This window comes from Lissotriton helveticus, chromosome 6 (assembly GCF_964261635.1).
Source record: "Lissotriton helveticus chromosome 6, aLisHel1.1, whole genome shotgun sequence".
NCBI lineage: Eukaryota > Metazoa > Chordata > Amphibia > Caudata > Salamandridae > Lissotriton > Lissotriton helveticus.
The window spans coordinates 1,927,949,290-1,927,965,246 of NC_136067.1; the positions used below are offsets into that span (position 1 = coordinate 1,927,949,290).

Consider the following 15,957-nt stretch of genomic DNA (forward strand, 5'->3'; position numbering starts at 1 on the left):
AATCTGCATTATGCAGTCAGAATTCCTACGGCCACATGTGGATAATGGTCTTAATAGTGCGTATGCACACATCACTGAAAGAGCCATGGGTGGAAGTGGAAGACAGAGAGAGACACTTACCTTGCACAGCTGAGGCCAGGGTTGACCATTTTGGTGTATGGAACCATAGGTATGTATTCATGTGTTTGATATTGCTATAGCCCAACCCAGCCAAACAGTAAGTGGTGATCTGTAAAAGGTCAAAGTCAGGCATAAAAGTAATGAGCAATAGGAAAGGTCGATGGGTTGGTTATGTGCAGTTAATGCATTGTGATGCAGTGTTCTTTAAAGAGATGAGTCCTCAACTCTTTACTAAATTGGAGCAGCGTTGGGCCAGTCATGGGGATGTTGTTCCAGCTGCTGGGTGCATAGATGGAAAAGGCATGTTGTCTTGGTTTTTTCTTTTTCACACGTCTAAGTCTCTAGTCTGATGGCTTCCTGGCTATGTGTGTGCCGAGAACCACAAGAGATGGTGAGCTTGTCTGCAAGATAAGCAGAGGCTTTGTAAATGATGCGTCTATTTTTTAAGGTAGTGCAGGCCGGCAAGGGTAGCCAACGTAATTCCATCAGGATAGAAGTGATGTGATCATATTCATTTAGGTCCTGGTTGAGATGTGCTGCATCATGTAGGATGCCCTTAATGCATGCCAGTTTGAAGTATAGAAAGCAATGGAGTAGAGCGTTCCCAACGTCCAGATACTAGGGCTTGAACAGCAGTTCTGAAGTCTTTTTCTGGAAGAAATATTTAGATTTTCTTTAAAAGAAAGAGTTGGTACCAGGCCATCTTTGTGTTTTTTGGCAGTGCGTTCCTTGAAGGTAAAGTTGGTGTCCAGGTAAAACCTATTGACTTGGAATTCTGTGAAATTGTGGTTGGAAGTCGCTGATGTTCATGTCACTGAGCCATGTGTTTACTATTTGTTGTTTGTTCTTGGCAAATAACAGGAATCCTTTCTTGGTTGGGTTGAGCTTCTGGTAGGCGATGGACATCCAGGTCTGGATGATGCGTAGGCAGTGTTTGAGATGTTAGATGTCTGAAGCACAGGAGACTTTCAAGTAGAGTTGTGTACCATCACCATATTGGTCAATCCTGATGCTATTATCCATGCAGAGGTTGAAGGTAACCGTAGACCATATTGAGCTCTCAGGGTCTTCGCCGGTGACATGGATCCTTTGAGACCTGTAGATGCCCATGTGAACAAACTGGGTCAATTGGAAAGGTAGGAGGATATCAAGTAAGAAACATAGCTTGTGAATCCCATTACTACAGGGTGCATAAGAGGATAAGATGGTTGACTGTGTTGAAGGTAGCTGAGAGGTCCAGGAATATCAGAAGCCAGGGATCATGTTTATTTGAGGAGGGCATCGTCTATGACGTGTAAGGTAACAGTCTCTGTGCTGCAGCGTGATCTTAAGCCGGACTCGTAGTCATGCAAGAGATAGGTATCATTGCTGTGATGTTGGCCAACATAGACTAGTTTTCCAATTATCTTGCAAATTAATGGTAGGTGAATGATGGACTGTAGATGACGAGGTTGCCTGTCTTGAGACCTACCGAGAAGATGCCTTGAGTCAGGGTGTCATTGACAGCGGCATTGACAACGGTGAGTAGGGATGAGAGAGCGTCCCAAAGAGAGCTTTGATGAAAGAGAGGGTAAGACATCATTCTCATCAGAAGTGGCTTTGCAGTAGATGAGTGTGACGTTCAGCGAGAGAAGGAGCTTTGACATAGTGACCTTTGCAGGTTTTTATTGGGAGACGTGGGCATAAGAAATGAAGCAGGCTTGATGTTGTAGATGTCCTGTCAGGTCTTCTGAGTCTTGTTCATTGAAATGGAGGTTGATGGCATTGCACTTTCCTGCAAAATGAGGAATATGTGTTTCTGACGGGGGGGGGGGGGGGGTGATGAAGTGCTTGATTCCCTATAAAAGCTTTCTGGTTATGGCTATATTGATGGTGAAGGCATGTACCTGGGACCGAAAGCAGATCACTTTGGTGAAAAGCTGGGAGTAGGAAGCCATTGAATTGCATTTGGGATGGCGAGATCTCATTGCATGACTGGATTACCCTTGAACATTCCCTGCTTCATCCATTCCAAGGTGAGCATCTGCCTGGAACTGAAGAGAAAAGAAAATGTACTGACTAATTCATGCCTGTAAACTTGCAAAAGACCATTGGGTATAGTTGACTACTGCTGTGAACTTCACAGTGTACACAACTGGTGAAACCAGTTTCCTGCTGACCCACAGGCCACAAGGCTAAAGCATGTCAAGCTTTCATAGGTGAATGCTGTTTGCTGCTTTGTAAACTCCCTCCTTAGTTTGCAGGGTGCAGAACGTCTTGAATTCTCATGGAGCAATTGAAAATGGTTATAGCTTTTAAGTCTGAAAGCAGGGTTGTAGGGATCTCTCTGTAACTGGAAAATGTTGACTGAGTCTTTGACACTGGCCCTGAAGATCTGAGGTCTTTTCTTTAAACATGTGGAAACGTGTTGGATTTAGTTCGGAAAACTGTGGAGGAATTGAAACAGCCTGCTGAGCGTCATTGAAAAAGATCTGACCTTGGTTGTTTTAACTTTACGGTTTTTCCCACTCTGAGCTTGTTCACAAGTAGTTCAAGGTTAAGGCAAGTCTGCTTGCTTAATGTATCTGACTTCATTGAGTCTTCACCGGCTACACCCTTCTCGCTTGCCTCTCTTAATGTTTGCAATGTCAGAAAAGAGTTTAATTCCAAAGGTAAAAATATTTCAATGGAACCAATCACCAACTTATGTCCATCTAAACATACAGTTCCGGGGTGGGTGTAGGGGGATGACTGCTGTCAAGATACTTTGCTGAGAAGACACCTTATCATTTTTATCAAGAAATACAATTGACATTTTCCAGTACTTTCCTATTTTTCAAAATGTTTCTTATAAATTTTTATTTGGTCATTTAAACTCACTTGGACCTTTTTACGGTCCTTATTTTCATAACTGTGTTGTTTTTTGAATAGTTGTTGCACATATAACCACTATGTTTTTCTCCAGAGAAGGGCTTGCTGCTTGAACCAAGCTGCTAAGGGGAGCTGAGGATTCCTCACATAAACCAGCAGCAGCGACTCCTCCGCTGAAGCGGAAGAGCGTCGTCCCACACGAAAAAATAAAATTAAAAAAACATACCATTATCATTTTAATTTTACGGTACTGGCCCATTTTTTTTAAGGGGTGGGACTGGGCTGGGTTTTCAGCCCACAGGGGAAGGACTGGTATGTGCACTCAATTGCGCATGATGATTTGGCCGGCCGCCTCAGGCCGGCCAAACCATCATGCTCACTTTCCATGCAGCCTGGGTGGAGAACATGCCCAGGCTTCCACTCCCTCCTGAGCACCAAACTACGGCACGCAGACCAATCACGATGCTTTGTCAGCAGTGTCGTGATTGGCTGGGACAGAGTAGGAGCCTGGGTGTTTCCTGTCGCAGCGTCCTCGAAAAAGAACTGAGGAGAGGCGCTGGCCAGGTAAGGGACGTTTTCTTTCTTTCTTTTTTTAACCTCCTGCTTGCCCCCTACCCTGCCCTTCACACCACCATGGACCCATAGCAGCTGCTGGAAACCAGTTTACCTGTGTGTGTAGAATTGTTTGCGTCTTCTTGGGGTCAGCTAAACATTTTTTGGGGAAAAGGCTTTGTTTATATATTTCTACTCTAGAGCTATAGGCAGTCCTACCTGCCCTCTCATAAAAGTATTTTCTCAAACAGCTAAAGAAACATCCCTCTTTATCTCTTTGAGGGTTTGCTGTGGGCAAGAAGATATCCATCTAGTGTATCGACTGATCCAGTGTTTGAAACATCTCAACAGACAGCATGCTTTGGTTTGCTTTACATAAATTGGTGTTACTCTGTAAAGTTGGGAGTAACCGTAGATTTATCTGTTTGTCTTCAGGAACAATAGAAAATGCACCAGGTCTGCAAAGACTTGGCAATACCAGGGATACTGCTAGACTGGGTAAGAGAGCTGGTGTTCTCCTAACCTCCCTGACACCTGATCCCCTAGTTTAGTCACAAATGTAAATAAACCTGTCACACCAAGTGATGCTAGTGGCCCCTTGACAGTTGAAAAAATGTTACTGTTTCGTTGTGATAAGCTTTATCATCAGTTTGAGATTTTACTATAATCACGGTCTGCACGCATGGGTGATCAAAACACGTGAGACTTTTCAAGATGCTGGGACGCCGAACGATGTTTTTCAGACTTGACAAAAAAGTTTTCAAACTTCTGAGAATTGTAGTTATTACCCATTTAATGGTACTCCATTTACTAATCTCAGCAGGAAAGATGAAAGCGGAGTTGGTCCTCCCAAGATTTGAACACATGTCAGTGGTGAGCGTTAAGTACATTGAGCCAATTGATCAGCTAATGTTTTGAGGTTGATGGATCCGTGGCTCACTTCAACCCAGGAAGAATCTGTAGTGGTTGTAAGGCCATGGGTTCTGAACTGACTTCACACTACTGGGTGTCCTTAGCACGGTTGAGGCACACTAAGTGAATAGGAAGGGAAAGTTTCCAATCCACTTAACCTGGTCTGCATCAGCATGGAGAACTTCAATTTCCATTGCTTTCAAGATTCATGCATACACTCCCACATGAGCCTTATCCCAGGGGCACCGAACTGGCAGAGGATTGAAGTTTACCTTTCTAGGAGGATAATCTGAGGGAATTGACATTTCCAGAGAGAAGGAGAACATAAAAAAATAAACAACCAATCCATTTGGTTAAGAGTGCGTCTTGGAACAGAAGTCGGTAAAGGAGCGGTCATGTGCGGATTGTATCAACCCTTATCGGAATGTACCAGACGGATTGAATATGGTTTGCCCCTGCTCTGATAGACTCTGGTAAAAATGAGGAAATTATAGTTTACAAACAGACTTATCTTTGCAAACACACATTTAGGGAAACTGGTAACAGTATTTGACTCTCCAATTAAAATGTATGTGTTTCAAAGAAAGCACTTTGCTGAAGTCGAGGGTCTAAGAGAATTACAGAACCAACCAAAGTGCTTTGGAATTAATAAAGGAAAGAAGTGCTTCCAGAGGCCCTTCACTGTGCACATGTGATCCAATCAGTACACAAAAGTATTAGAACATGATTGGTGAGCCTCATTTATTCAGAAGAGACTACATAGAAGTGTGTTTTATACAAAGTGTTTTATAGCATTTGTTTTACATAAACAGTATTCTCTGGTAGATGGACCTGACAATGTGAATAAAGTATCTTTCTTGTGCTTTCATGCAAGAAATCCATCCACTGTTGGTAATGTTTTTAATAGGGTATGCCGAGTTTGTATTTTGATTCTTAGGAAACCTATGAATATTCTTAGCATTGGGATCCCATTTGAATCTTTATGTGTTGAAATAGATAATAATGACAAGGAATGTGCCTCATAATTTGTTTTTAATCCCATATCATGCTGCACTCTTTTTAGGTCGAGCATCGAGAGACCCTCTTGTATACTTTAGTATACCTCTTGTGCTTACTTGAATGTGGACACGAGTCGGACGCGCGCTTTTTCAGTGTCAGATATGTCCGCGGGAGTGCGCTTCTGAGACGCGCTTGCGCAGGCTCACAAACAGCCCCTGCTTTCGCTTTGCTTGCATGCACTAACGGCGCACACACACAGCCAGCGCACACGTACATACGCTGCCGCCCCCTACCCCCCCCCCTGCACGCACACACAGACACACACCCCCGCACCTTCTCCAGGGGCGGCTGGTGACATTTGAAAGTGGTGAGGCATAAACTAATTTGCATATTGCACCGCAAGCCCGAGCCACCTTGCATCCATCCATACATCATTCATGCATCCACCCACCCACCCATCCTGCATCCATACGTCATTCATTCATGCATCCACCCATCCATCCATCATGCATCAACCCATCATGCATGAATCCATGCATCCATCCATACATCATTCATGCATCCACCCATCCATCCACCCACCCATCCTGCATCCATACATCATTCATTCATGCATCCACCCATCCATTCATCCACCCACCCATCCAACCTGCATCCATCATTCTGTGGGTGGGGAATCAGGGGCGGGAATAACCGAAAATTGAATTAGTGGACGGAGTCAGGGGTGTGGCTAGAAATAGCAAAACACACCAATTATTTGTACGTTTAGCATTTCACTGACTAGTTACAGCTTATAACGTTATTTAATTAAAACAATGGATAACCATGTTTATTTGAGGTTTAATTCAGGAAAAAGCAAACACTTATAGGGAATACTGGTTTATGTAAAGTGTATGAAATATAAGCAGGAACAACATGTCACCTTAACCCTTTTGATGCTGCCCTGCCCCCTCATCAGAACGCCCGAACCGCGGAATTGCTGCCGCGGTTAAGGTGTTAATGCTTTTACTCTCATTGTTCAGAAATCCATGATTATTTATATAAAGCAAAATGCCTGGCAATAGCCACCTATGGCTCCGCAATTTGGGGCTATACAAATCAGGATGATATTCAGAAGGTGGAGAATAAATTTATTAGATCCCTTCTCTCCGTACCACAGTCAACCCCGACCTTCTCAACTCATACGGAGCTGGGGCTGGGATTTGTTACAGATTTACCGAAATCCGCCCCTGTAATTTGCTGGATCAAAACCTGGCTTAACGAGGAAATTTCCTTGAATCATTTGATTCTCAAGGATTGCCTGGCTCTGGATAAAGGCCACAAGATTCCACGGCTGGTCTATATTAAAGCCTTGCTTACGAAATTAGGCAGACCCGAGCTTTTCCATTCTCCCGGTTGTATAAAAAGAGAAGATGTGAGGGAGATTAAAATTGCCCTGTTAAACTTATTTACTGCAGAGCGGGAGGCAAAGGAGATGGAGAAACCACTTGTAAGAAGGAATTATGGATTGATAACTGCCCCCGGACTTGAACCGTATCTCCTTCTGGTAAGGAGACCGTTTCATCGGTTTGTTTTAACTAGATTTCGTTTTAATTTAATACATTTTATGCTTGGTTCTTTCTCTACCTGGGACACACCAGAAAAGGCTAAACCCTGCGACTGTGTCAATTTTTCAATACAGGACACACTACATTTTATGATGTTTTGTGACCACTACGCAGAAATGAGGAAACAATATTCCACCCTCCAACTCCACCCTCCAACTCCACCCTCCAACTCCACCATCCAACTCCACCATCCAACTCCACCCTCCAACTCCATCCTCCACCCTCCAACTCCACCCTCCAACTCCACCCTCCAACTCCAACTCCACCCTCCAACTCCACCCGCAAAAACAACACTCCAACTCCACCCTCCAAATCCACCCTCCAAATCCACCCTCCAAATCCACCCTCCAACTCCAACTCCACCCTCCAACTCCACCCTCCACCTCCAACTCCACCTGCAAAAACAACCCTCCAAATCCACCCTCCAACTCCACTCTCCAAATCCACCCTCCAACTCCACCCTCCAACTCCACCCTCCAAATCCACCCTCCAACTCCAAATGCACCCTCCAACTCCACCCTCCAAATCCAACTCCACCCTCCAAATCCAAACCAGTGTTTGTAATATCAATACATGTAAGTCACATAAATACAACACCTATTCCATTACAAATGGTATAGGTGTCACATTTCAAAAGTTATAACTATTAGCGTTGTAAATGACAAAGCAATTATTTTCACTATTTTCCACAACAGAAAATTAAAATAAAATTGGTCATTTACAATAGCAATAGCTCAAACTTTCCAAATGAGAAACATATTGCATTTTAACTCATGCCGGGAAACCCTTTGTGGGTAGCTGCTGCGTGTTATAAGTGCAATAATAATAATAATAATAATAAACTCCCTGTTAACTTCTGCTGATCTGATGCTCACTTTCACCACACCTCCTTCTCTAACTCCCTATTCAATTCTCTTCTCTAATGCTGATCTGCGGCTCTCTTCCACCCCACCTCCTTCTTTAACTACCTGTTCTCTTCTCCTGTGCTGATCTGTTCCTCTCTTCCACCCCACCTCCTTCTCTAACTCCCTGTTCTCTTCTCTTCGCCCGTGCAGAACTGCTGATGTCTTCCACCCTGCCTCCTTCTCTAACTCCATGTTCTCTTCTCCCGTCCAGTTCTGCTGCTCTCCTCAACACCACCTCCTTCTTTAACTCCATGTTATCTTCGCCTGTGCTAATCTGCTGCTCTCTTCCACCCACCTCCTTCTGTAACTCCATGTTCTCTTCTTTTAGCCCTCTGCTGACCTGCTGCTCTCTTCCACCCGCCTCCTTCTTTAACTCCCTGTTCTCTTATGCTGATCTGCTGCTCTTTCACATCGCATCCTTCTCTAACTCACTGTTCTCTTCTCCTGTGTTAATCTGCTGCTCTCGTCCACCCCACCTCCTTCAACTCTCTGTTCTCTTTTGCTGTGCTCTCTTCCACCCACCTCCTTCTCTAATTTCCTGTTCTCTTCTATTCTCCCGTACTAATCTACTGCTCTATTACACCGCCTCATTCTCTAACTCCCTGTTCTCTTCTTTTAGCCCTCTGCTGACCTGCTGCTCTCTTCCACCCGCCTCCTTCTTTAACTCCCTGTTCTCTTATGCTGATCTGCTGTTCTCTTCCACCCTGCATCCTTCTCTAACTCACTGTTCTCTTCTCCTGTGCTAATCGGCTGCTCTCGTCCACCCCACCTCCTTCTTTAACTCCCTGTTCTCTTTTGCTGTGCTGATCTGATGCTCTCTTCCACCCCACCTCCTTCTTTAACTCCCTGTTCTCTTTTGATGTTCTCTCTTCCACCCACCTCCTTCTCTAATTCCCTGTTCTCTTCTATTCTCCCGTACTAATCTACTGCTCTATTATACCGCCTCATTCTCTAACTCCCTGTTCTCTTCTTTTAGCCCTCTGCTGACCTGCTGCTCTCTTCCACCCGCCTACTTCTCTAACTCCCTGTTCTATTCTCTTCTCCTGTGTGGATCTGCTGCTCTCTTCCACCCCGCCTCCTTCTTTAACTCACTGTTTTCTTCTCCTGTGCTAAACTGCTGTTCTCTTCCACCCTGCATCCTTCTCTAACTCACTATTCTCTTCTCCTGTGCTAATCTGCTGCTCTCGTAGACCCCACCTCCTTCTTTAACTCCCTGTTCTCTTTTGCTGTGCTCTCTTCCACCCACCTCCTTCTCAAATTCCCTGTTCTCTTCTATTCTCCCGTACTAATCTACTGCTCTATTACAGCGCCTCATTCTCTAAATCCCTGTTCTCTTCTTTTAGCCCTCTGCTGACCTGCTGCTCTCTTCCACCCCGCCTCCTTCTTTAACTCCCTGTTCTCTTATGCTGATCTGCTGCTCTCTTCCACATCGCATCCTTCTCTAACTCACTGTTCTCTTCTCCTGTGCTAATCTGCTGCTCTCGTCCACCCCACCTCCTTCTTTAACTCCCTGTTCTCTTTTGCTGTGCTGATCTGATGCTCTCTTCCACCCCACCTCCTTCTTTAACTCACTGTTCTCTTTTGCTGTGCTCTCTTCCACCCACCTCCTTCTCTAATTCCCTGTTCTCTTCTATTCTCCCGTACTAATCTACTGCTCTATTATACCGCCTCATTCTCTAACTCCCTGTTCTCTTCTTTTAGCCCTCTGCTGACCTGCTGCTCTCTTCCACCCGCCTCCTTCTCTAACTCCCTGTTCTATTCTCTTCTCCTGTGCGGATCTGCTGCTCTCTTCCACCCGCCTCTTTCTCTAACTCCCTGTTCTCTTCTCCTGTGCCGTTCTGCTGTTCTCTTCCACCCTGCATCCTTTTTAACTCCCTGTTCTCTTATTCTGTGCGGATCTGCTGCTCTCTTCCACCACAAATCCTTCTTTAACTCCCTGGTCTCTTCTGTTGTGCTGATCTGCTCCTATCTTCCACCCATCTCCTTCTCTAACTCCCTGTTCTCTTCTCTTCTCCCATGCTGATCTGCTGCTCTCTTCCACGTTGCCTCCTTCTCTAACTCCCTGTTCTCTTCTCATGTGCTAATCTGCTGCTCTCCTCCACCCCGCCTCTTTCTTTAACTCACTGTTTTCTTCTCCTGTGCTAAACTGCTGTTCTCTTCCACCCGCCTCTTTCTCTAACTCCCTGTTTTCTTCTCCTGTGCCGATCTGCAGCTCTCTTCCACCCGCTTCCTTATTTAACTCCATGTTCTCTTCACCTGAGCTGATCTGCTGCTCTCAAACACCCCGCCTCCTTCTTTAACTCTTTTATTTTCTCCTGTGCTAATCTGCTGTTCTCTTCAACCCGCCTCCTTCTTTAACTCCCTGTTCTGTTCTCCCATCCTGATCTGCTGCTCTCTTCCACCCCGCCCCCTTCTCCAAAACCCTGTTCTCTTCTCCCGTGCTGATCTGCTGATCTCTTCAACACACATCCTTCTTTAACTCCCTGTTCTCTTATAATATGCTGATCTGCTGCTCTCATCCACATACATCCTTCTGTAACCGCACTCACATACATACAACCATGCACGCACACACATACAAAAACACACATACAACCACACACACACAACCACACACATCTATCTATCGGCCTCACTCTATCTATCGCCCTCACTCTATCTATCGCCCTCACTCTATCTATCGCCCTCACTCTATCGCCCTCTCTCTATCTGTCGCCCTCTCTCTATCTATCGCCCTCACTCTATCTATCACCCTCACTCTATCTATCACCCTCACTCTATCTATCTATCACCCTCACTCTATCTATCGCCCTCCATCTATCTATCGCCCTCACTCCATCTATCTATCGCCCTCACTCCATCTATCTATCGCCCTCACTCCATCTATCTATCGCCCTCACTCCATCTATCTATCGCCCTCACTCCATCTATCTATCGCCCTCACTCCATCTATCTTTCGCCCTCACTCCATCTATCGCCCCCACTGTATCTATCTATCGCACAACAATAGCATCACTCAGGGGCACCGCAACATCACTATGCGCTACCACAGCATCACTGAACGCCACAGCATCACTTGTCGCCACCACAACATCATCAGCGCCACCACAGTATCAATCTGTGCCAACATTCAACAACAACTTGTTCAAATATGTTCTCTCAATGTTTCAAGCTTTATTACAAATGTCACAAAAAATGTTGATATTTAACTTCTGTTCTTATATTTTAGTCACAATCAACTACACTGAACATAATCTTCACAAAAGTTATTTACAAAAGTTTAAGCTATTGCCATTATAAATTACAATAACTTTTATTTAAGTATTAAATATTTTTTTTAAAAACATTGTTATTTGTAAAATCAATACTTCTAAGTCACGTAAATACAAAACATATTGCATTAAAAATGCTATAGGTGGCACATTGTCAAAAAATAAAAGTATTAGCATTGTAAATGACAAAGCTATTAATTTCACAATTTTCAAAAATAACACATAAATAAAAAATTTGTCATGTACAGGACAAATAACTCAAACTTTCCTAATGCGAGACCTATTGCATTGCAAATGCTTGTTCTTTTATTGCCGCCTAATCTGTCTTTTTTTGTCACCTCAGTTATTCAAGTCTTACGCTTCATTTGATCCTCCATTGCAGTGTACCTTGCTGTCAATGGCCTTGTATTAGGCCAAGAACCAGTCATATTGTTTCTATTCATAAAGTTCTAAATCACTTAGTAGCCAATCATCTTGTCCTCCTAGTGGTCGTGGCTAGGTAGTGGTTGTCTGTGGGTATGCCTGTGAAGGTATATTTGTTGGTGACAGGTTGCAAATTACTTGAGGTTTGGACTGCTGAATGCAAACAGCACTTAAATATTTTAAAAAACTGTTTCAATAATTCCAGTGAACGCAGAGCAAAACAAAGGACCAACGAGTGTATGCATTTTGGCAGCTTTAACTGCTGTCTTTGCAGTAGTGTTTCTTTTGGAGGAGGTTCACTTGCTTTATGGGGATGCCTGCAGACAAGCTGAATAACAGTTGAGTTTAGCTTGTTTGATATCTAATACAGTGGTGGTGAACAGACTTGATTGTGGTTAATGGTTCTTTGTTATGTAGTGTATTGATCCTGCCACCACGTTTATATTTTTCAGAAGTTGATTATCCCTCCGACATTGAAACATTAGGTGGGAGGGAGCACTTCCTTTCATCCTAACACAGTTCACCCCATTGCATTCTGGTAAATGCCGTACGCTAGAAGCGCTAGCTGTATTTTTGGTTTGCCCGTGGGGTGTGCTTGGCAATTGAATGTGGTGTTACAGTGCCCGAATGTAGTTCCCCTGAGTCAAGTTTTAGAGTATGTCTGCATTCTGCGTTACTCAGTTGGTTCCATCTTAATAGAGCCTCCTTGGTGTATTGTATCCGTGTCAGAGTCTCCGCCAGACCAGGGTGTGTGGCCCCTGTCCCCGGCCGGCCGCGGACGGGCGCAGACAGGCTTGCCTTTGGCGCGCCCGCTGCGCGCATCCGCTGCGCGTTGTAAAGATCATCCAGTTAAAATGGGGTGTTGCCAGTGAAGGTCCGCCCCCTCCTCCCCTCTTGCCCGGAAGTGCTCCGCGCTCCGCTCCTCCCTCCACAACAATCGGGAAATTCCCGTGGCGTACCGGGGAGGCGCGGGGAGCCTGGGTGTCCAAGGGTGCAGGAGGACAATGGGTGAGTGGTGATTAAAAATTTAGGAAAGTGCGCCGCTGCTATTTCGGGCCAAATCGCCCAGTGCAATTTTTAAAACTACTGAATTACTTCTGATATTTCGGCCGAGTCGCCCAGTGCAATTTTAAAACAAATGAATTCTTTCCTGTCACAGGTAAACAATTTTTAAGGTAAACAATTTTTAAAAAGGTGGTCAGGTACCAATCTCGTACTTGCTCTCCCTGTGCCTGCCTCCGCTATGCGATCGCGGAGTTGCAGGTTTTGTAGGGCGCTGCCAGTGAAGGTCCGCCCCCTCCTCCCCTCTTGCCTGGAAGTGCCCCGCGCTCCGCTCCTCCCTCCACAACAATCGGGAAACTACCGTGGTGGACTGGGGAGGTGCGGGGAGCCTGGGTGTCCAAGGGTGCAGGAGTACAATGGGTGAGTGGTGATTAAAAATTTAGGAAAGTGCGCCGCTGCTATTTTGGGCCAAATAGCCCAGCGCAATTTTAAAAACTACTGAATTACTTCTGATATTTCGGCCGTCGCCCAGTGCAATTTTAAAACAAATGAATTCTTTCCTGTCACAGGTAAACAATTTTTAAGGTAAACAATTTTTAAAAAGGTGGTCAGGTACCAATCTCGTACTTGCTCTCCCTGTGCCTGCCTCCGCTATGCGATCGCGGAGTTGCACGTTTTGTAGGGCGCTGCCAGTGAAGGTCCGCCCCCTCCTCCCCTCTTGCCCGGAAGTGCTCCGCTCTCCACTCCTCCCTCCACACCAATCGGGAAACTCCTGTGGTGGACCGGGGAGGCGCAGGGAGCCTCGGTGTCCAAGGATGCAGGAGGACAATGGGTGAGTGGTGATTAAAAATTTAGGAAAGTGCGCCGCTGCTATTTCGGGCCAAATCGCCCAGTGCAATTTTGAAAACTACTGAATTACTTCTGATATTTCGGCCGAGTCGCCCAGTGTAATTTTAAAACAAATGAATTCTTTCCTGTCACAGGTAAACAATTTTTAAGGTAAACAATTTTTAAAAAGGTGGTCAGGTACCGATCTCGTACTTGCTCTCCCTGTGGCTGCCTCCTTGTGCCTGTTTCAGAAACAACACTCAGCTGTAATTCACCACTGATCCTAGGTGCATGCTGTGATCTGCTATCCTACTTGAAACGTCGATTAAGAGCCCTTATTTTAAACTGTATTTTTGCCATTTTGTGTTTTTTCAAGAACCTTTGAAAGGTGATCGTCTTTATTCTCCTAAAGATGGATCAATGTTGACCTTAAATGGATTCCTCTTCAAAATAGGTTGTGAAAACTCCAATCTATAAAAAAAAAATATGATTTGTCAAGGATAAATGATTTAAGTTTATAGTTGAAATAGGAAATTACCATGATGGCAAAATATTTTTCTGCATATGTAATATGTTAAATAGTTTAAATACAGCAAAAATAGTCAATGTATTTGTAGTTTTGGTGAAGCTGACTGAAATAGACATTACTAAAAGTTTTAAGCTAGATTGAAAATTGTACAATCAATGTCCTTGTTGTGCTGGGACTTTTGGTCAATACATTTCTGAGTATTTGTCTTCTGGACAGTAACAAACATAGCAAGCAGGTGGACTGATGGATGCTCTACCATGAAGCGTCTCCCGATAGCAGAGTTGTGAATGCTCCTCTGTCAGATGGACTGCTTTCTCTGACACTCTAATTGAGGCAGGCGGTAAAGAGATTGTTAAGTGGGTCATCAGCCAATTTTTGGCGGATTCCCTTTTACTAATTACCTCTTAATGAGGCCGTTCGTATTAATTGAAATATGGTTGAGTGATTAAGCAGAGGTCAAAGACCCTTTTATGTGTATGGTAAGGTCATGGGGGAGGGAGAACTGTGGACAGGTTTATAATGATCTTCTGTATTGTGAAGCACTAAAATTCGAACATGTATTGTAGTGTTAGAATAAAAATGACTGTGCCTTTTTGGGATGCTTTAGTCCAGGTGAGCTCATACTCCATATGTCTTATTACAGAACTTTCCTTCCTTCATTTGAATAATGAGAAGCAGGAGAAATGTTCAATTATTCAGCTATGCTCTCGATGGTCAAAATAATTTGTTTTAACGCGGCCTTGCTTTCATCATAGGTACTCTGAGCGGAGTAATACCAAGTGCGTTGGCATAACAATAGAGACCAGGCCAGATTACTGCTTGAAGCGACACTTAAGTGACATGCTGTCATACGGTTGTACCAGGTTGGAGATCGGTGTGCAAAGCGTCTATGAAGATGTGGCCAGGGACACCAACAGGTAAAGAGAATATAACTGAAAATCAGAAAGAAAATTTCATTTGGAAACTAAACTGTGCATTTACACTTGTCTAATTTATTGTGCAAGCAGGTTCAGGCCCATTCTTCTACCCAAGTATTGGCACTCAAGCATATCTGTTTCTAAAAGAGGACAGAACGTAAGAGGTTGTAGAGATGTTGTAGACCGTGATTGAAAAAGAAGAGGTCTTCTGTGATCTCCCTTCTCCATTGGTCAGAGTTGAGGAGAAATGGCAGATAAAGAATTTTGTGGTAGATAGTTTTTAAATTAGATAACAAAAGCCTTTCCTCTAGGAACATCTGAAGACATAAGTGAACACAGTATGTTTACTACAGCTGTGGCAATGTTGTGTTTAGCTTGAACCCCATATCAATATTTATAGACAATCATTCATGAAGAAAGAAATGCACCCTCAATTTGAATCATTGTTTTAAAGAAGGATGTTGTTGAACAAATCTCAGTTGCTTTAGTGAAGTTTACTGTTTTCTGTCATTTCATGTATTCTTGAACTCTCTTTCTGGTTTGTTGTACAGGCAAATATCTCCTACATGAAACTATTCCTCTACAGTTTCTGTACCTCACTATGTTGTGATAGTAACTTTTCAGAAGTCCTGTTGCAATGTTGATCTGGTTTGGCAAATCTAGGTGTCGTCAACTATTCACATTATTTGAATTGTCTATTAATATGGAGATATGATCACTCAACTGCATGGTTTGATGTTGAGATCAGTGTCTTTAAACTTGGACTAATCAGATTATGTGGTATGTTTTATGCTCACATTGAAAAGGTTTGGCGGGCCCGTCTTTTTCTTTCAGAGTGTTTGTTTCAATTTCACATTGAAAACCATAACAGAGCAGCGTCTGGGAGACGGCACTGTCTACAGTCAAGAAGAGGATCAATCTCTGTTTGGAGACTTGGGAGGCTGTCAAGCGTGTCATGGCCCCAAAAGTGCTGAGGACTGCTAAGGGTACTCAGGGGCGCGAAGAAGTGGAGACATCCAGTGAGCCTGACATCCCTGCGGC

The 15,957-nt window shown here is 44.1% G+C and overlaps 1 protein-coding gene across 1 annotated transcript in view; it reads left to right on the forward strand.

Annotated features, from left to right (window-relative positions):
• ELP3 (elongator acetyltransferase complex subunit 3) overlaps nt 1–15,957 on the forward strand; it is a 731,849-nt gene that overhangs the window by 189,767 nt on the left and 526,125 nt on the right. Inside the window, exon 8 of the mRNA XM_078649905.1 lies at nt 14,755–14,916. Coding sequence (XP_078506031.1) covers nt 14,755–14,916 — 162 coding nt within the window. The remainder of the gene's footprint in view (nt 1–14,754; nt 14,917–15,957) is intronic.